This window comes from Argopecten irradians, chromosome 10, assembly GCF_041381155.1.
Source record: "Argopecten irradians isolate NY chromosome 10, Ai_NY, whole genome shotgun sequence".
NCBI classification, from domain to species: domain Eukaryota; kingdom Metazoa; phylum Mollusca; class Bivalvia; order Pectinida; family Pectinidae; genus Argopecten; species Argopecten irradians.
The window spans coordinates 3,340,036-3,361,462 of NC_091143.1; the positions used below are offsets into that span (position 1 = coordinate 3,340,036).

At 38.1% G+C, this 21,427-nt stretch overlaps 1 protein-coding gene across 2 annotated transcripts in view; it reads left to right on the forward strand.

The window, feature by feature from the left end:
* LOC138332915 (uncharacterized) overlaps positions 1-16,130 on the forward strand; it is a 67,101-nt gene extending 50,971 nt beyond the window's left edge. For both annotated transcript variants that reach the window (XM_069280942.1, XM_069280941.1), the window contains exons 15-18: positions 3,362-3,480; positions 9,266-9,417; positions 9,667-9,746; positions 9,990-16,130. In XM_069280942.1, coding sequence (XP_069137043.1) covers positions 3,362-3,480; positions 9,266-9,417; positions 9,667-9,746; positions 9,990-10,037 — 399 coding nt within the window. In that variant the 3' untranslated portion in view covers positions 10,038-16,130. The remainder of the gene's footprint in view (positions 1-3,361; positions 3,481-9,265; positions 9,418-9,666; positions 9,747-9,989) is intronic.
* The last annotated feature ends 5,297 nt before the right edge of the window (positions 16,131-21,427 follow it).

The following is a 21,427-nucleotide window of genomic DNA, read 5'->3' on the forward strand; positions in this document are numbered from 1 at the left end:
GATATTTGCCCTGTAGGATGCTGGGATGAAGGGCTACCAAGTTTGTTCAAATAAATGACCTTGACCTTCATTCAAGGTCACACTGGTCAAATAGGCTAAAATCCTTTAAATAACTTCTCGTGAATAACTAAGAGGCCTAGAGACCTGATATTAGGCCTGTGGCATGCTGGGATGAAGGGCTACCAAGTTTGTTCAAATAAATGACCTTGACCTTCATTCAAGGTCACGAGGGTCAAATAGGCTAAAATCTTTAAACAACTTCTTCTCAAGAACCAGAAGGCCCAGGGTACTGATATTTGCCCTGTAGGATGCTGGGATGAAGGGCTACCAAGTTTGTTCAAATAAATGACCTTGACCTTCATTCAAGGTCAAAGGGGTCAAATAGGCTAAAATCTTTAAACAACTTCTTCTCAAGAACCAGAAGGCCCAGGGTACTGATATTTGCCCTGTAGGATGCTGGGATGAAGGGCTACCAAGTTTGTTCGAATAAATGACCTTGACCTTCATTCAAGGTCACGAGGGTCAAATAGGCTAAAATCTTTAAACGACTTCTTCTCAAGAACCAGAAGGCCCAGGGTACTGATATTGGGACTGTGACATGCTTGGATGAAGGGCTACCAAGTTTGTTCGAATAAATGACCTTGACCTTCATTCAAGGTCACAGGGGTCAAATAGGCTAAAATCCTTTAAACAACTGCTTGTGAATAACTAAGAGGCCTAGAGACCTGATATTAGGCCTGTGGCATGCTGGGATGAAGGGCTACCAAGTTTTTTCAAATAAATGACCTTGACCTTCATTCAAGGTCACGAGGGTCAAAAAGGCTAAAATCTTTAAACAACTTCTTCTCAAGAACCAGAAGGTCCAGGGTACTGATATTTGCCCTGTAGGATGCTGGGATGAAGGGCTACCAAGTTTGTTCAAATAAATGACCTTGACCTTCATTCAAGGTCACGAGGGTAAAATAGGCTAAAATCTTTAAACGGCTTCTTCTCAAGAACCAGAAGGCCCAGGGTACTGATATTGGGACTGTGACATGCTTGGATGAAGGGCTACCAAGTTTGTTCAAATGAATGACCTTAACCTTCATTCAAGGTCACGGGGGTCAAAAAGGCTAAAATCTTTAAACGACTTCTTCTCAAGAACCAGAAGGCCCAGGGTACTGATATTTGGCCTGTAGGATGCTGGGATGAAGGGCTACCAAGTTTGTTCAAATAAATGACCTTGACCTTCATTCAAGGTCATAGGGGTCAAATAGGCTAAAATCTTTAAACGATTTCTTCTCAAGAACCAGAAGGCCTAGGGTACTGATATTGGGCCTGCAGGATGCATGGATGAAGGGCTACCAAGTCTGTTCAAATAAATGACCTATGACCTTCATTCAAGGTCACAGGGGTCAAATAGGCTAAAATCCTTTAAACAAGTTCTTGTGAATAACTAAGAGGCCTAGAGACCTGATATTAGGCCTGTCGCATGCTGGGATGAAGGGCTACCAATTTTGTTCAAATGAATGACCTTGATCTTCATTCAAGGTCACGAGGGTCAAAAAGGCTAAAATCTTTAAACAACTTCTTCTCAAGAACCAGAAGGCCCAGGGTACTGATATTTGCCCTGTAGGATGCTGGGATGAAGGGCTACCAAGTTTGTTCGAATAAATGACCTTGACCTTCATTCAAGGTCACAGGGGTCAAATAGGCTAAAATCCTTTAAACAACTGCTTGTGAATAACTAAGAGGCCTAGAGACCTGATATTAGGCCTGTGGCATGCTGGGATGAAGGGCTACCAAGTTTGTTCAAATAAATGACCTTGACCTTCATTCAAGGTCACGAGGGTCAAAAAGGCTAAAATCTTTAAACAACTTCTTCTCAAGAACCAGAAGGTCCAGGGTACTGATATTTGCCCTGTAGGATGCTGGGATGAAGGGCTACCAAGTTTGTTCAAATAAATGACCTTGACCTTCATTCAAGGTCACGAGGGTAAAATAGGCTAAAATCTTTAAACGACTTCTTCTCAAGAACCAGAAGGCCCAGGGTACTGATATTGGGACTGTGACATGCTTGGATGAAGGGCTACCAAGTTTGTTCAAATGAATGACCTTAACCTTCATTCAAGGTCACGGGGGTCAAAAAGGCTAAAATCTTTAAACGACTTCTTCTCAAGAACCAGAAGGCCCAGGGTACTGATAGGATGCTGGGATGAAGGGCTACCAAGTTAGTTCAAATAAATGACCTTGACCTTCATTCAAGGTCACAGGGGTCAAATAGGCTAAAATCATTTAAACAAATTCTTGTGAATAACTAAGAGGCCTAGAGACCTGATATTAGGCCTGTGGCATGCTGGGATAAAGGGCTACCAAGTTTGTTCTTCATTCAAGGTCAAAGTGGTCAAATAGGCTAAAATCTTTAAATGACTTCTTCTTAAGAACCAGAAGGCGCAGGGTACTGATATTGGGCATGTAGCATGCTAGGATGAAGGGCTACCAAGTTTGTTCAAATAAATGACCTTGACCTTCATTCAAGGTCACAGGGGTCAAATAGGCTAAAATCTTTTAATGACTTCTTCTCAAGAACTAGAAGGCCAAGGGTACTGATATTGGGCATGTAGCATGCTTGGATGAAGGGCTATCAAGTTTATTCAAATGAATGACCTTGATCTTCATTTAAGGTCACGGGCGGCAAATAGACTAAAATCTTTAAATGACTTCTTCTCAAGAACCAGAAGGCCCAGGGTACTGATATTGAGCATGTGGCATGCTGGTAGCATGCTGGGATGAAGGGCTACCAAGTTTGTTCAAATGAATTACCTTGACCTTCAATCAAGGTCACAGAGGTCAAATAGGCTAAAATCTTTAAACAACTATGTTGTATTGTACTAATAGTCAGATGACCGTTAAGGCCCATGGGCCTCTTGTTTTCTAAAGTAATCTTTTGTAAAACACAAGGTTTGATGATTTAAATTGTGAAAATCATACAAATGGTCCGACAAACATATATGATGCCTTATAAACACTAGTTACAACACAAAATGTATGCAGTGTAAAATTCTTGTTATTTATGCCTCCTGTATGACTAGATGGAAACATACTTGCAGAAATCACTTAACAATTACTTATAACACTAAAAAAGTTGAATAAATTGCAGACCAAAACTTGGCTTCATGGTCTGACTGTAAGAAGTACTGGTTTCACTGGCACTTTAGATGTAAATGTTATAATCAACCCCACGCATTAAGAAAATTTTGATTTGCAATTCTTCAACGTTTTGTAATTATTCAGTAGGGGAAAATGATTATTGAAATGTGTTAAGTAAACAGGTCAGATAAGTTAACATCAAGCTAGCAATGTTATTTACATGTATTTTCAGTCCTCCCCTATTTCCAATCTTGATGCAATAATGAGCGACCTACAAAATCCCGAAATCAGAATCGGAAACACCAAGGGTCTTGGCAGGTGTGCCGCACAAATTGATGGGGAATGGTTCAGGTAAGTGGATCTTCTAAGTATATATGGTAATGGTGTTAGTTATTCAGTTAAATACCATAGTCTATTTTGAGATTTTGAAAAAACTTGGTTGTCAAAAACAGGAATATCTCGACTGTCAATAATGATTTTGGCTGGCTTGCAGACCTGAAGCAGGCAAAGTCTTGATCTGCCCATAAAGGGATAAAATGTGTACCGTATTCGCCATAATTAGTACCCAGGACGCTTTTTTAGGTCATCTGACCCGAAGGGTCAGGATGACCTATAGTCATCATGCTTCGTCCGTCGTCGTGCGCCGTGCGCCGTCCGCCGTGCGCCGTCCGCCGTCCGTAAACTTTTCACATTTCAATCTTCTTCTCAAGTTTGACCAGTGGGATTGAGCTGAAACTTACATGAAATGATCCTGACATGGTCCCGACAAAGTGTTGTTATTTTGCGGGTCGATCCGAAATCCAAGATGGCCGCCACAGCCGCCATCTTGAAAACACATTTTGAACTTCTTCTCAAGTTCTACCAGTGCGATTTGGCTGAGACTTGCATGAAATGATCCTGCCATGGTCCCGACAAAGTGTTGTTATTTTTTGGGTCGATCCGAAATCCAAGATGGCCGCCACAGCCGCCATCTTGAAAACACATTTTGAACTTCTTCTCAAGTTCTACAAGTGCGATTTGGCTGAAACTTGCATAAAAATGATCCTGACATGGTCCCGACAAAGTGTTGTTATTTTGCGGGTCGATCCGAAATCCAAGATGGCCGCCACAGCCGCCATCTTGAAAACACATTTTGAACTTCTTCTCAAGTTCTACCGGTGCGATTTGGCTGAAACTTGCATGAAATGATCCTGACATAGTCCCGACAAAGTGTTGTTATTTTTCGGGTCGATCCAAAATCCAAGATGGCCGCCACAGCCGCCATCTTGAAAACACATTTTGAACTTCTTCTCAAGTTCTACTAGTGCGATTTGGCTGAAACTTGCATGAAATGATCCTGACATGGTTCCGACAAAGTGTTGTTATTTTTCGGGTCGATCCGAAATCCAAGATGGCCGCCACAGCCGCCATCTTGAAAACACATTTTGAACTTCTTCTCAAGTTCTACCGGTGCGATTTGGCTGAAACTTGCATGAAATGATCCTGACATAGTCCCGACAAAGTGTTGTTATTTTTCGGGTTGATCCGAAATCCAAGATGGCCGCCACAGCCGCCATCTTGAAAACACATTTTGAACTTCTTCTCAAGTTCTACTTGTGCGATTTGGCTGAAACTTGCATGAAATGATCCTGACATGGTTCCGACAAAGTGTTGTTATTTTTCGGGTCGATCCGAAATCCAAGATGGCCGCCACAGCCGCCATCTTGAAAACACATTTTGAACTTCTTCTCAAGTTATACCGGTGCGATTTGGCTGAGACTTGCATGAAATGATCCTGACATGGTCCCGACAAAGTGTTCTTATTTTTCGGGTCGATCCAAAATCCAAGATGGCCGCCACAGCCACCATCTTGAAAACACATTTTGAACTTCTTCTCAAGTTCTACAAGTGCAATTTGGCTGAAACTTGCATGAAATGATCCTGACATGGTCCTGACAAAGTGTTCTTATTTTCGGGTTGATCTGAAATCCAAGATGGCCGCCACAGCTGCCCTCTTGAAAACACATTTTGAACTTCTTCTCAAGTTCTACCGGTTCGATTTGGCTGAAACTTGCATGAAAGGAGCCTGACATGGTCCCAACAAAGTGTTGTTACATCTCTGGTTGATCCCCAATCGAAGATGGCAACCATAACACTATATCTAATTAATTTCTTATATGATTATTGCCAAGGTACTCAGATGACCGTTAAGGCCCATGGGCCTCTTGTTATCAATGGGGTGAGGGGAGGAGGTGGGGGGGGGGGGGGCACTACTTATTAATAAACCAAGATGTAAGTAATGAATGGACACAAAAAAATTAGACAATTGTCATATTTTGAAACTTTCTGTATTCATAATACATTAATCTGCATCATGTCATGTTTCACATGTAAAAGACTCGCAAGTTTATGTAATGATGTTAAAGGTATCACATGTTGGAAAATATTGTTAAACCCATGAGATGTGGGCGTTTATACAACTTTTTTCCAGAAAAGGGGAGGGGTGCTAATTATGGTGAATACGTTATGTTTGAATTACCTCTTTTTTCCCGTCATGTAACCTGAAACATATATATTTTTGTTTTGGCGTAAGGTTGTCTTTTCATTTAGAGGTCCACCAAGAGTTGTCCAGTCACATGTTTACACAGTGTCGAGATACGGAACAGACCCATGTTTAATTATCCCCCGCCCAACGAAGTTGACGGGGGATATACAAATGGGTTCTGTCCGTCCGTCCGTCCGTCCGTCCGTCCGTACGAATGGTTTCCGGAGCATAACTCTAAAACCGGTAGAGATATTTCCACGAAACTTCATACACACATTGGTCTTATGGTCTAGTAGTGCCTTTTGCTATTTTTAGGTTTTCATTTTTTGCATTTTTTCCGTAACCATGGAAACATTGCTGAAAATATCATATTTTTGTACCAGGTTCGTTTCCGGAGCATAACTCTAAAACCAGAAGAGATATTTCCACGAAACTTCATAGACACATTGGTCTTATGGTCTAGTAGTGCCTTTTGCTATTTTAAGGTTTTCACTTTTTGTACTTTTTTCTGTAACCATGGAAACATTGCTGAAAATGGCAGATTTTTGTGTAAGAATTGTTTCCGGAGCACAACTCTAAAACCAGCAGAGATATTTCCATGAAACTTCATAGACCCATTGTTCTTACGGTCTAGTAGTGCCTTTTGCTATTTTTAGGTTTTCATTTTTTGCTTTTTTTCCGTAACCATGGAAACATTGCTGAAAATATCATATTTTTTTGTACCAGGTTTTCGTTTCCGCAGCATAACTGGAAAACCGGTTGAGATATATGCACGGAACTCCATAGACACATTGTTCTTATGGTCTAGTAGTGCCTTTTGCTATTTTTAGGTTTTCACTTTTTGTGCTTTTTTATGTCATCTCACCCGAAGGGTCAGGATGACCTATAGTCATCGTGATTTGTCTGTCGTCGTCCGCCGTGCGCTCTGCGTCGTGCGCTGTGCGCCGTGTGCCGTCTGTCGTGCGTAAACTTTTCCCTTTACTGTCGTGTCGGTCTAACCGTTGATAAAAACAATGATGTAATACCTCGGTATGTGAGCGACAGTATTATCAACTGGTCTGTCAATTGTCTGGAGGGGCGGAGTTTAGATAGCCTACCCGACGTCAGGCGATAGAGCGAGTGGGCGGAGTTTATCTGACAATGTTCTAGAGTTTGAAAGGCAATATGACTGCGCCTGATAAAAAAACGTGTGTGGAAGATCTTATGCTAACGGGGTACTGACGGACGGTAAACTTCGTAGTGAATTACTTGATCTTCATTATAAACTAAAGGATTATCTTTTTCATGAGATTAGTAAAAAAAAAACAACTGATGTTACGTACGAGAGGAGGTTGTCACAAGATTATAAAGAATGTGACTGCACGCGGGACATTTAACCCAGCTACCTGTTTATCGGAACCCAAGCAAAATTACCAACGAAGTCTTAAGTTTATAGAATAAATCAAATCCGTAGTGAATTAAAAGTACTTTGATATTTAAGAAGTTGATTGATAAAGAAACAAACAGAGGTAAACTTACCGCGAGTCGGGCCTCACGGCAGCCATTACGTTGTTCTCGAAGTAGCCTAACAGGTTAGCTAACGTTTGTGACGCACATTCCCTACCGTGAATTATGCTAGCGATGACGCAAAAAGTTATCCAGTCTATCCCGGCTGAAACACGGACAGCAGCTCTTGAAAACCGCGTTATCGCATTCAATGACTGAGATTTCTTTGAAGAAACGTCTGTTGTAAAAACTGCGGGTAGGCCTAATAGAAAGTATGGACACATCCTGCAGTTCTTTTGGATACGGTAATATCCGATGAGTTCAGGATAGATCTAGTTCTTATGAGTATGGTAATACCCGATGAGTTCAGGATAGATCTATCACACGAAGGTCACACATATCACACTATAAAAGCCACGCCCACCAACCAATCAACTCGCGTTTAGCATTATATTGTAACCCAGTATGCAATAGTATTGTGCAAGTTGCGCGGCGAGTACATCACTGTCATCGTCAACGGTTAGACCGACACGACAGTAAAACGCTACTCCTCCTAGACCGCTAGCCGGCTGTCATCCATATTTGGTGTGAAACATTATTGGGGAAGGACAATCATATTTTATTTAAATGAGCTTGGTCCGACCCCTTGGTATTCCAAGATGGCCACTGGCCCACTTCCTGTTTTAAGGTTTCAATCCCCGATCTCAATGAAAATTGGTCTATAGTGGTTTTAATTGATTCAGAAGGGGGAACTTTAGGTAAGGACAATCATATTTTATAAAGGACCGAGGTAAGACCCATGGGGATAGTATGACCGAGGTCCAAAATGGGAGCTTTGCTGAAATTTGGCTTTAAAATCTGACTCTCCTTATATTAATCCTTGAATGGGTTTCGACCATATTTGGATGAAGGGCTACCAAGTTTGTTCAACAAATGACATTTACCTTTTTCAGAAACTTACATATTCAACTAAGGAGTTCCTTGTATTGTTTATATTAATCGCTAACCAATACTTTATACTGTGACTTTGTTGTTTTGTGCCATGAGTCAGATGACCGTTAAGGCCCATGGGCCTCTTGTTCTGTAACCATAGAAACATTGCTGAAAATATCACATTTTTGTAGCAGGTTCATTTCCGGAGCATAACTCTAAAACCAGCAGAGATATTTCCACGAAACTTCATAGACACATTCTTTTTATGGTCTAGTAGTACCTTTTTTCACCTATATACTTTACACTCATAAAACTATTCACCTTGCTGTATCTGCCCTTACCAGAAAAGAAAGAAAAACATTTGGATTATATTCGTGGCAGTGTTATTTGGTGGATGAAAGAAAATACGAATTTAAAACTGCGGTCAAATTTGAATAATATATGTATAAAGACATTAGACAACACAGACCTTGAATTTAATACTGCGTGGAGTAAAATATTTAAAAAAAAACCAGGAAAATTATCGCCAACAAATGTCAAGGCTGTATACCTGATTCAACAATTGCAGTCCCACTCTACTTGAATTATACTCCATCTTTCTTTAGCTCAACTTCCTTTTTCCCGTTTTTTTCATACACATAAGTCTCCACAATCAAACTTACTTCAGCTTTGATATCTCCATTGGGGGGGGGGGGGATCTGAATGACTTTGTCCTTGTTATTTTTCTGGTGTGTTTGATCAAAGTTTTCCTGTCATAACTGAAGATTTTATGTGGTAAAGGGAGTTAGGAGGCTGAATGTTTTTGAATCTGTAGAAGTGTTATATTCTGCTACTACTTTTGTTTGTACTTTATATTTTAGTGTACATGTTCGTGCATGTTTCAGATATCAATTTTTGCGGGCCACAAATATGCAATGCAACAAGATTGTTGGCATGCTTGCTGAAATAATATGTGCGAGGGAGAGTTGGGTGAATGTGATGTAAAGTCTGTATCAAATATATTTGTTGTCCTGATATTTTATCGACCTGTTGTCTACGCCAATTGAAAGTTGGGTACAAGTTAATAATTTGAGTATTGGTTACCTTGGGTTAGAATGGCCAAGCAACTTTATCTCTCTACTAATGTGATATGATTGAACATATACAGGACCCTCCTGTATGACAAAGTATAGTTGGTGTACTTTGTGTGTGCAGGGGATGGATAACGGCTGAAAGACCCAACTTTAAGGTAGACGTCTTCTTCATCGATTATGGAAACACGTCCACTATGGATAAATTTAAAACCAGCCTTACTATACCAGAGGTGTGGGAAACCAAGCCAGTGGTCAGACCGTTCAAAATTATAGGTAAGGAAACCAAGCCAGTGGTCAAGCCGTTTAAAATTATAGGTAAAGAAATCAAGCCAATGGACAAAATTTTAGTTAGATTATATATGAGTTTCATTTGGGAGTATGAAGAACAAAAACATTCTAGTCGAGGTAATTTACCTGGTAATGATGTTATAGAAGGCTCCCCACCTGTAGTATACATGTGTGATGATATATTTGCAGAAGGCTCCCTGCCTCTAGTATACATGTATGATGTTATATTTGTAGAAGGCTCCCTGCCTCTTACCCAGGAGATGGTATGGAAGATCATCACCGTGACAGTCAACAGAATCGGAGTAGATGAAACGGTTAGTATGTCATACTTGTATTGCTTGAGTTGAAAGTAGGCAGTCAATTGTCAAAATAATTCAGCTGTAAGAAAAAAAATAATTCTCTTATTAGGTCTGTTTGTTGAGTATATTTACTGTATTTGAACTGTGGAAAAGGTTGATAATAGGAAGGCCAGTATACTTAAAGATGCTTTTGACAAATAATTTGTCATTTGAATTTTATAGGTGCTCATTTATTGTGATATTATGTTGTCATTGCAGCATTTCTTGACTGAGGTGAAAATAACCTCTATTGTATCGGAGGATTAAAGTGATTGACCAGTCAAGAACGGACTTGGGTCAGGGGATTAGCAGATCTAGCGCTGAAGAATCAAATTTTACCTAAATTATCAACCACTGAAAAAACTTGTTAATGACCGACCCCTGAAGAATGTTAATGGCCAACCCCTGAAGAATGTTGGAGGATCAAATTGAACAACCATTGGAGGATAAATAAAACATTTCCCTCACAATCGTTAAGTCACAAATGGACGAGAATGAGGATCAATAGGCTTTAGTGGTAAAGAGGAGTTGATCACCAGATCTCCTGTAGTCTGAAATCATGTTACTGAAATATCAAAGTTTTAACTTGTTTGAAAAGGTAAAACATTATTTCAATGTTAAATATGAGAAACTCCCTGATATTTTTTTTTTCAATTTGTGTATTAGAATTGGTTCCATAAATAACAAAGACGATAAGAAAGAGAAAAGTAATACTTTCCATAATGTTCTGAAATCAAATTATGGAATACAACGACATAAGGTCAATTACTTAATGGCTAATCCTGAAATACTTTATATTATAAATTTAGAATTATCCAGGGAAACTTTTAACCACAGATGAAAATCTAAAAGTTTGATTTTCAGGAACCATAACAAGAAAAAAATGATTTAAATTGTAAATATACATTCTGTAGAAATGCCTTGACTTTTGATGTCTTCTCTCCTCCTTAAGTCTGGCACGATATGCTTTACAGTTCTTACTGGGAGGTCTGTAGGGCTCTCAGTGCCTCTTATTGATGTTATGCATGTGTTTTCCAATTCAAAAAAATATAAATATGTTGTTATTTCTATTAAACAAAGATTTTTGTTATTGCGTCAAAAAAAGCGTCAATATTCAATTGGTTATATGTTACAGCTCACTGAACTGGGAAAAGATTCCATTCAGAATAGTAAACTTAAAATGTTTGCATAGTATCAGATTGTAGTATTGATCCCCTATAACTTTACTGATTTACTACAATTATTATTGCAAGAGCTGTTTAAGATGAATGGATTTAAGAAAATTATGATGCTGATTAAACATGAGTGTTTAAAAAGTGTCTTGTTTGGGGATACTACCAAGAGTTCCCATCTTACAGGGAAACGTCGACATGAATGCTTAAGGAAAACATTATATTCCATCTTTGCATATTGAAGAGCCCTTGCAGGCAGGAATCCATTGTGATGTTATGTGTTTGCGACTGTAGTGTCATGTCAAGATAGTTTTCTTTTAGCCCACCATCATTAGATGGTGGGCTATTCAAATCGCCTTTTGTCCGTGGTCCGTCGTCCGTCCTTCCGTCCGTCCGTCCGTCCATCCGTTAACAATACTTGTTACCACTATTTCTCAGAGTACTGAAGGGATCTTTCTCAAATTTCATATGTAGGTTCCCCAAGGGCCCTAGTTGTGCATATTGCATTTTGGGACCGATCGTTCAACAAGATGGCCGACAGGCGGCCATCTTGGATTTTGATAGTTAAAGTTTGTTACCGCTATTTCTCAAAAAGTGCTGAAAGGATGTTTCTCAAATTTCATATACAGGTTCCCCTAGGACCCTAGTTGTGCATATTGCATTTTGGCTCCGATCGGTCAACAAGATGGCCGACAGGCGGCCATCTTGGATTTTGATAGTTAAAGTTTGTTACCGCTATTTCTCAAAAAGTACTGAAGGGATCTTTCTCAAATTTCATATATAGATTCCCCTAGAGCCCTAGTTGTGCATATTGCATTTTGGGACTGATCGGTCAACAAGATGGCCGACAGGCAGCCATCTTGGATTTTGATAGTTAAAGTTTGTTACCGCTATTACTCAAAAAGTACTGAAGGGATCTTTCTCAAACTTCATATATAGGTTCTTCTAGGGCCCTAGTTGTGCATATTGCATTTTGGGACCGATCGGGCAACAAGATGGCCGACAGGCGGCCATCTTGGATTTTGATAGTTAAAGTTTGTTACCGCTATTACTCAAAAAGTACTGAAGGGATCTTTCTCAAACTTCATATATAGGTTCTTCTAGGGCCCTAGTTTTGCATATTGCATTTTGGGACCGATCGGGCAACAAGATGGCCGACAGGTGGCCGTCTTGGATTTTGATAGTTAAAGATTGTTACCGCTATTTCTCAAAAAGTACTAAAGGTATCGTTCACAAATTTCATATGAAGGTTCCCCAAGGACCCTAGTTGTGCATATTGTTATTTGTGACCGATCGGTAAACAAGATGGCCGACCGACGGCCATCTTGGATTTTGATTGTTTAAGTTTGTTACCGCTATTTCTCAGAAAGTACTGAAGGGATCTCTCTCAAATTTTATGTGTAGGTTCCCCTTGTACCATAGTTGTGCATAGTACCTTTTAGGACTGATGCATAATGCCTTTCGGGACTGATCGGTAAACAAGATAGCCAACCGGCCGCCATCTTAAATTTCATTGTTGAAGTTTGTTACCACTATTTCTTAGAAAGTACTATAGCGATCTGTCTCAAATTTTATATGTCGTGTGTTTGAAAAAGTTTGAAAAGCAGGGAAAAGATCCCTCTTTCCATTGTCAGACATAGATCATTCTTTGGTGGGCGCCAAGATCCCTCTGGGATCTCTTGTTTCCATGTAAATTTCGCTCACAAAATAATGACGCCACAATTGATGCCTAACCGCAAGGAAGGTAACTCTGTGATATGCAAGGACAGAATATAAAGATTAATGAATTTTACATATATTCTACTTGATCTGTATTGGTGTGAGTGAACTATTGAAAGTGATACAGGAAGATTATGGTGTTATAAATTTAGATTGTATCGGTATTGATCTGTCTCCAAGAATCGATTAATCTTTGGTTTCTGGTCAAAACACATAGGTAATGTGTATAGTTCTGTATCTTAGATATGGACTATTTTAAGGAGACATTTTGTATTAATGGTAGAATCTGGGATTCATTTGATTTGTACAATTTTATTGATTTTGATGTTTATATTACTCTCGATGAGAATGTTTTATTCTTTATTGAGGGTATTTTGAAATCCGGCGTTACGCAGACATTTATTTAGACTAGTTTTATTCTTTGTAGAAGGTATTTTGTACTCCGGCGTTACGCAGACATTTATGTAGACTAAAATGTAAAATGTTTGTATTTTCTTATTGCGATAAGGAAAAGGTTTCACAAGTCTATGTGAAACCCCTATGTCACACAAGCTAATCAAATCCGTTTCATTTAGAAGGAAGGGTCATGAAATAATTCAAATTTTAATTAATAAATATATATTACATTTACCTATACAAGCACATATATCAAGGTACAAATCTGAGGAGAATAAAATCCTCAGGAACTTAAAGAAATGTACATGTATATAATATATATTCTCTTAAGGTAGAAGAGATGTACTATTTCTTGTGGTATTTGGTGGAGTATTCTATATTGAAGCCTCATGATATTTACAAGAGTTTGAATGGTGATCGAGGCATTGGTTATAATTTGTCTGCGATATAGTTTCGTGTGAAGGCTACAATTTCACTTTCATACATAATCAGCAATGCAGTGGTTGGTACTATACTGCTAATAATAGAAAGAGAGAAAAAAGATAAACACAAAGTAATAAGAAAGAACATGTAAAGTATGTCTGCTGGTCTTCATATTTCCATGACATAATGTGATTTTTAGAAATTGTTTTTGTTTGCCTACCTCAACAGCAAGCAAGTTTATGCCTAAGTGTAGTGTCTGTGTGTCTATCAAGGTGCAATATTGCATGACAACAATTTCCTCTCAGTGACCAAGAAGCCTAAGATCAAATTTAGTCGGTGCCATTTGCTACATATATAAACATATGGTCAGTGCCATTTGCCACATATATAAACATGTAGTTGTAGGTATATTTAGATACACTGTATATTCAAAATAACCATTCAGACCTACTCTGCAGGTTGCATGGCTACCAAGTTTAAACATATGTGTCAACTTGATCAACTTATAAAGGCACAGAAGTCCAATGTATTAAAATATTAAAGCAATTTCTTCTCAATAACCAAACCTCTCATGGTCTGGACAGGGTAGAAGGGATACTGAAATTGTTTACTGACTGACCTTGACCTATTTCCAAGGTCATAAGTGTGTCCATGTTTAAATGGTGATGTGTTTTTCACAAGTAAGTTACGTGTCCCCTGGAAAAGAAACTTTGCTCATGTAACTTGCCAATGACCTACACCTAAGTTCACGAAGGGCTATGTAATATAGTCTTGATGGTGACTATAAAAATTAACCCTCGGAACAAGGCCTGGATCATGAGAATGTTTCGTCTAAACCACATTCATCTGTTAGATATTCTTTCGGTGGTTTTCTATTGTTGTTATGTCATAGATAAAGTTTACATCTTGAGGTAGTTTTCTTCCTTGTTGGACATGAAGTCCAGTGCAAGTTGCTTTTCTTTACTGACCAGCGATGAAGGCCCATTTGTTATGGCCATTCTATACAGACTAGCGATGAAGGCCCATTTGTAATGGCCTTTCTATACAGACTAGCGATGAAAGCCCATTTGTATTGGCCTTTCTATACAAGCTAGCAACGAAGGCCCATTTGTAAAAGCCTTTCTATACAGGCTAGCGATGGAATATTGGTAGTTGTTAAAAATATAATTCCTTGTAATCATAAAAAAATAATATAACAAAGATATAACCAGGTATGTAATAATGTGATATATGTAATTTGCTCATTCTCTTTGCTAAAATCTGTTTGCGATTCATCTCTCTAAGAAAAAAGTGATCATCGAGAATTGTCATTTGAGTCCTTTTGTGTATTGTGACCGCTCAATGCAATGCATTACAATTATGTTTAGTAGATCTTTAAATCTGTTACTGTTGGCTGAAATCTTACACTTAATTACATCATGGGTTTAATATTATTACATGAATTATTTGTCTTTAGCTCGGGCCCCGATTTCTCGAAACAAACTTAAGTTAAAAACTGATGGCATAAACTTTCATATAATTTACATAAGGAGAAAAACTTTAAGTCTGCACTTTTGTTTCGAGAAATCAGGGCCTGATTCTATAACTAGAAATTGTCTTATGTTATCTGGCTTGCAAAATTGAAAAAGCAAAAAACATGATCAAGTGGTCTATATGATGCTTATGCTTTCCATGACAATTCCTCTTGTCTTTAAGATTAAAATGGTAAATTTAGTAAAAACATATTTGTATAGCTGCATTAATATGTCTTATGCGTTTGCTGGCATCTACATCTTTACTTGGCAAAATAATTGAGAACAACATCTTTTAAAATATATAATGCAAATGGAAAATAAGTAAATAAATAACTTTTAATATATGTACATAAATAAACAATAATTGTCTTTTATACCTTTCCGCTAATTACTATATACTGTTATCGTGGACATAATCTGGAGTGTATATTATACATGCATGTATACACAAAATATTACCGTCTCTGTGTAATTAGAGTGAACTTTCACCTCATATAAATTTCCACGATTACTGGATTGGATCATTCTTTGTACAGAAGGTTGACATTCTGGACATTTTAGTATGATAATCATAGGTGTTCTAGGTACATGTTTTTTTGTTTTCAATTTTGAATGAATTACGTTTTAAGTACATAATGCTTTCTGTTCTAAAAGCAAAGGAAAGTTTTATTCCCTTTGCTCTTAACCATTTTCCCACAATTAGGACTGTCTTAATGTTGGCATGATTTATATCATCAAGGTTTGTCTTTTCTTTTGGCATTTATGAAGAAATCTTAGTTTATATATTGGGAGAACATTTGTAAATTTTTGTTCTATACAAATATTTAAAAAAAAGGGTGAAAAAAATGAATGAATGAATTTTAACATGTCTGCAAATTTGCATTTCTTTCAAGATATTTTATGATAAAGAGTATGATAAATGTAAGTTTGATATGTTTTGAGTCTGAAATACCTCACTGAAATAAGAAAGAAAAAATTATAGATTCAGCTTTTGAAACTGAAATCAAAATAATCTTTGGTTTGTAATGCATGTCCATTTGATTAATTTACGTTATTGAACAAAATAAAGGAGCTAATTAAGAAAGTAGAATATCAGAGTTTGTATCAACACTTATTGAAATAAAAGTTCCTATATTGGTGTGAGTTTGTGTTTATCTTTGTAATCTTCATAATCAGTTTTTCTTTTAGCCCACCATCATCAGATGGTGGGCTATGTAAATGGCCTTTTGTCCAACAATTTCGTAACAATTCTCGTTACCGCTATATCTCAGAAAGTATTAAAGAGATCTTATATAATTTGATATGTTGGTTCCCTAGGGCTTTAGTTGTGCATATTGCGTTTTGGGACCGATCGGTAAACAAAGTCGCCGCCAGGCATCCATTTTGGATTTTGGTCTTTAAAGTTTTTTACTACTATTTCTCAGAAAGTACTTAAGGGATTTTTCTAAAATTTGATATGTAGGTTCGCCTAGGGACCTAGCTGTATACATTGCATTTTGGGACCAATTGGTCAACAAGATGGCCGACAAACCGCCATCATGGATTTTGGTAAGCTTGTTAGAGCTATTTCTCAGAAATTACTAAAGGGATCTTGCTCAAATTTCATAATTTATGTAGGTTCCCCTAGGGTCCTTAGTTGTGCTTGTTAAATTTTGGACTGATCAGTCAACAAGATGGCCGCCAGCAACAATCTTGGATTTTGATAGTTGAAGGTTTCTATTTCTCAGGAAGTACTGATTGTCTCATTCTCAAGTTTCATATGTATAGGGTCCACATAGGCCCTAGATTTGCATAATACATTTTTGGCACGATTGGTCAACAAGATGGCTGACAGACCACCATCTTGGATTTTGATGGTTGAAGTATGAAAAGCCGAGAAAAGTCCCTCTTTCAACTGTCATACATAGATCATTCTTTGGTGTGTGCCAGGATTCCTCTGGGATCTCGTTATGTCAGATTTTCTTTTCTCACTTCAGAGAAGTTATCTGGACAAGATATTGGGGATGTGATTGTTCATATTACCGTAGCAAAGGGAGACAATCTAGCTAAGAGGAATTCCTCCCTCTTGGCCATATCTTTGGTGTCGCATATCACATCCGACAGGTCTCTCATAGATCTAGCCAGAGATACGTGGAATAAGCCGACACCGTTTGGTCATCTCCGATTCAGACTGCTTGCAAAAAATTACCACTGAGAATCGCCACTTACCTTAGTCTTTTCAACAAATGAATAATTTATCTACTCATAGCCATCCGTTTTATCACACATGCACATTCTTTTGTCAACACCATAGTTTCTTTTCAGCAACTTTAAATTTCCCTTGTTGTAGTCGCCATTTTCTCAAAGTATGCAAATCGCCTTTAATCTCGACATTACTATATTTGGGTAGATACAATATTCATTTGTTGAATAGACTAAGGTTATTGGTGCTTCTCGGTAGTCAGCTGAATCTGAGATGACCTTGTCCGATACGAAACGGTGTCGGCTTATTCCACGTTTTGATATAGCAGTGCACTCTGGCCCTAAACCAGACATCTATCTGTCATAATGTCCAAGTCTGGTGTCAGGGTCAGAGTATCTCGGGCTATCATAGATCTTATTCAATTATGGGAAACCCTCTGAAAAGAGGAAGAATCGCATCCCTGAGATATGTGGATGACAAAGAGAGATTCCAACTTCATTGTAGAGAGAACAAAACCTTTATGTCCTTAGATGGGGTAAAACTTGAGTGACCCTCATATTAGGATGCAAGAAGCTGTATTAGGAAATTGACTGGACAGTTCCTTAATGGGATTGTAAACAAACTCGTGTGCATTTCACTTTTGCAAAGAGTATCCAAGTAAATCCACAAAAAATTAATTGATCCCTGCAAATCAACATCTACATTATTGATATCCATTTTGAATTAATTTTAAACCTTTTTTTCAATTTTAAAATCTGCGCATAGTAATCTTTTTAACTTGTTTTAAAATGGAAATCTCAAAATTTAGAAAATTTGGTTTATAGTATACGACTGGAAATGTGAAATTGGTAAAAATATGGGTGATGAAAGACAACATAAGGCAAGTTATTGTTCATTTTTTTATTGATGTTTCTTTTCAATGCTTTATTATTTCAAAAAAGCAAGAAACCCAAAATCATGCACTTCCTGTGTCCAGCACTGTTACCATGGTAACAAACATCAATACATGTATGTCTTGCACTCCAACATCCACCTCTGTACACAACATTTACTTCACTTACCACATCAATGCTCACTGAATACAAAGCATGCAGATTTAGCACGAAAGTATTGTAAAATTCAACAAACAAAAAAAGACCTCGTTGATGCTAGTCACTTGGACCTCTGTAAGACAATTATAAAATGAGATCGAATCTATACCAGAGATATAAACATATTTTAGTCTCTTTCTGACAAAACTCTACAAAGCAGGCATGACTTTCTCATAATTACTACATGTGGTTTTGCATTCAAGTGATTCTTATCAAAGTATGATTCAAATCAAATAATCGGGAAAAATGGGGAAATCTGGTGTTATTTTTAATTTTTTCATTTCAAAATTTCTCAAAAATTAAGTCATCTTATTTAAATATTATTAAATCAATTAAATTTACATTGATTCATTCATTGCCTATCAAAGTGTGTTAAGAAAAATATACTGGATGTCTTGGACAACCAGTAAAATAAACATATGAATTTGATCATCAGTTCATCAAGCTATCTACTAAATTCAGCAAAATTCTGACATCTTCTGCACACTGGCACACAAGATGAAATATTTTACAAGCCTAATCCCATTGTTCTACATGACCTGACAAAATAGCCTTCCCTCCTTTAAAACAGGCAGTCAAATAAGACAAATAATATATTTTACACAAAATATTACTTTACAACCATTACTTAGAAAGTTATGATTTAGATATGTACGTTAATAAACTGTTACACCGTGAGTTACATTTGTCAGAACAGGATCAATATCATACAATGCACATAATTTATGTATTCTGTACTGTAATAAGTCAAACATTGAGCAACTAGACAACTAGAAAACATGTCATTAAAATATTTGTTCTTGTACAGTTACAGTAGATATAAATAAGAGATAACGGAGCCCCACAGTGCTGGTATACTACAGTTACAGTAGATATAGATGTTCTACAAGATAACTGAGCCCCACAGTGCTGGTATACTACAGTTACAGTAGATATAGATGTTCTACGAGATAACGGAGCCCCGCAGTGCTGGTATACTACAGTTACAGTAGATATAGATGTTCTCCGAGATAACTGAGCCCCACAGTGCTGGTATACTACAGTTACAGTAGATATAGATGTTCTACGAGATAACGGAGCCCCGCAGTGCTGGTATACTACAGTTACAGTAGATATAGATGTTCTACGAGATAACTGAGCCCCGCAGTGCTGGTATACTACAGTTACAGTAGATATAAATGTTCTACAAGATAACGGAGCCCCGCAATGCTGGTATACTACAGTTACAGTAGATATAGATGTTCTACGAGATAACTGTGCCCCACAGTGCTGGTATACTACAGTTACAGTAGATATAGATGTTCTACGAGATAACGGAGCCCCGCAGTGCTGGTATACTACAGTTACAGTAGATATAGATGTTCTACGAGATAACGGAGCCCCACAGTGCTGGTATACTACGTTAAGAGTTACAGTAGATATAGATGTTTACTACGAGATATTTCTACGAGATAACGGAGCCCCGCAGTGCTGGTATACTACAGTTACAGTAGATATAGATGTTCTCCGAGATAACTGAGCCCCGCAGTGCTGGTATACTACAGTTACAGTAGTAATATAGATGTTCGAGATGAGCCCCGCAGTGCTGGTATACTACAGTTACAGTAGATATAGATGTTCTACGAGATAACGGAGCCCCGCAGTGCTGGTATACTACAGTTACAGTAGATATAGATGTTCTACGAGATAACTGAGCCCGCAGTGCTGGTATACTACAGTTACAGTAGATATAGATGTTCTCGAGATAACTGACCCGCAGTGCTGGTATACTACAGTTACAGTAGATATAGATGTTCTACGAGATAACTGAGCCCCGCAGTGCTGGTATACTACAGTTACAGTAGATATAGATGTTCTACGAGATAACTGAGCCCCGCAGTGCTGGTATACTACAGTTACAGTAGATATAGATGTTCTACGAGATAACTGAGCCCCGCAGTGCTGGTATACTACAGTTACAGTAGATATAGATGTTCTACGAGATAACGGAGCCCCGCAGTGCTGGTATACTACAGTTACAGTAGATATAGATGTTCTACGAGATAACGGAGCCCCACAGTGCTGGTATACTACAGTTACAGTAGATATAGATGTTCTACGAGATAACTGAGCCCCGCAGTGCTGGTATACTACAGTTACAGTAGATATAGATGTTCTACGAGATAACGGAGCCCCGCAGTGCTGGTATACTACAGTTACAGTAGATATAGATGTTCTACGAGATAACTGAGCCCCGCAGTGCTGGTATACTACAGTTACAGTAGATATAGATGTTCTACGAGATAACTGAGCCCCACAGTGCTGGTATACTACAGTTACAGTAGATATAGATGTTCTACGAGATAACTGAGCCCTGCAGTGCTGGTATACTACAGTTACAGTAGATATAGATGTTCTACGAGATAACGGAGCCCCGCAGTGCTGGTATACTACAGTTACAGTAGATATAGATGTTCTACGAGATAACGGAGCCCCGCAGTGCTGGTATACTACAGTTACAGTAGATATAAATGTTCTACGAGATAACGGAGCCCCGCAGTGCTGGTATACTACAGTTACAGTAGATATAGATGTTCTACGAGATAACGGAGCCCCACAGTGCTGGTATACTACAGTTACAGTAGATATAAATGTCCTACGAGATAACGGAGCCCCGCAGTGCTGGTATACTACAGTTACAGTAGATATAGATGTTCTCCGAGATAACTGAGCCCTGCAGTGCTGGTATACTACAGTTACAGTAGATATAGATGTTCTACGAGATAACTGAGCCCCGCAGTGCTGGTATAACTGTTAAAAGATGAAATCACCATACATTAAGGACAAAATCATCATTACCATGTTACATTCATGATGGTACAAGTACATTAAACCATTGTCATCGACAAGTGTCAAAATTGTAGGTTTTGTGGGGACTAAAAAATGTCATGGCTTCACAGGACCAATACAACTGACCATGGCACAAGAGCAGGGCTATTATTGATACGGTTTAGATATATATTGATTTAACATTAGTGTGAAAGATTTTGTGCTATATTCTAACCATACAAAGCTACAACCAGGCCAACGCCACTCCCCACGATAAAACAGAACCTATGGCCATGATATTATCTTAATTTCACATTTAGATTAGATTTATAATGATTTGTTCCTTATTTAT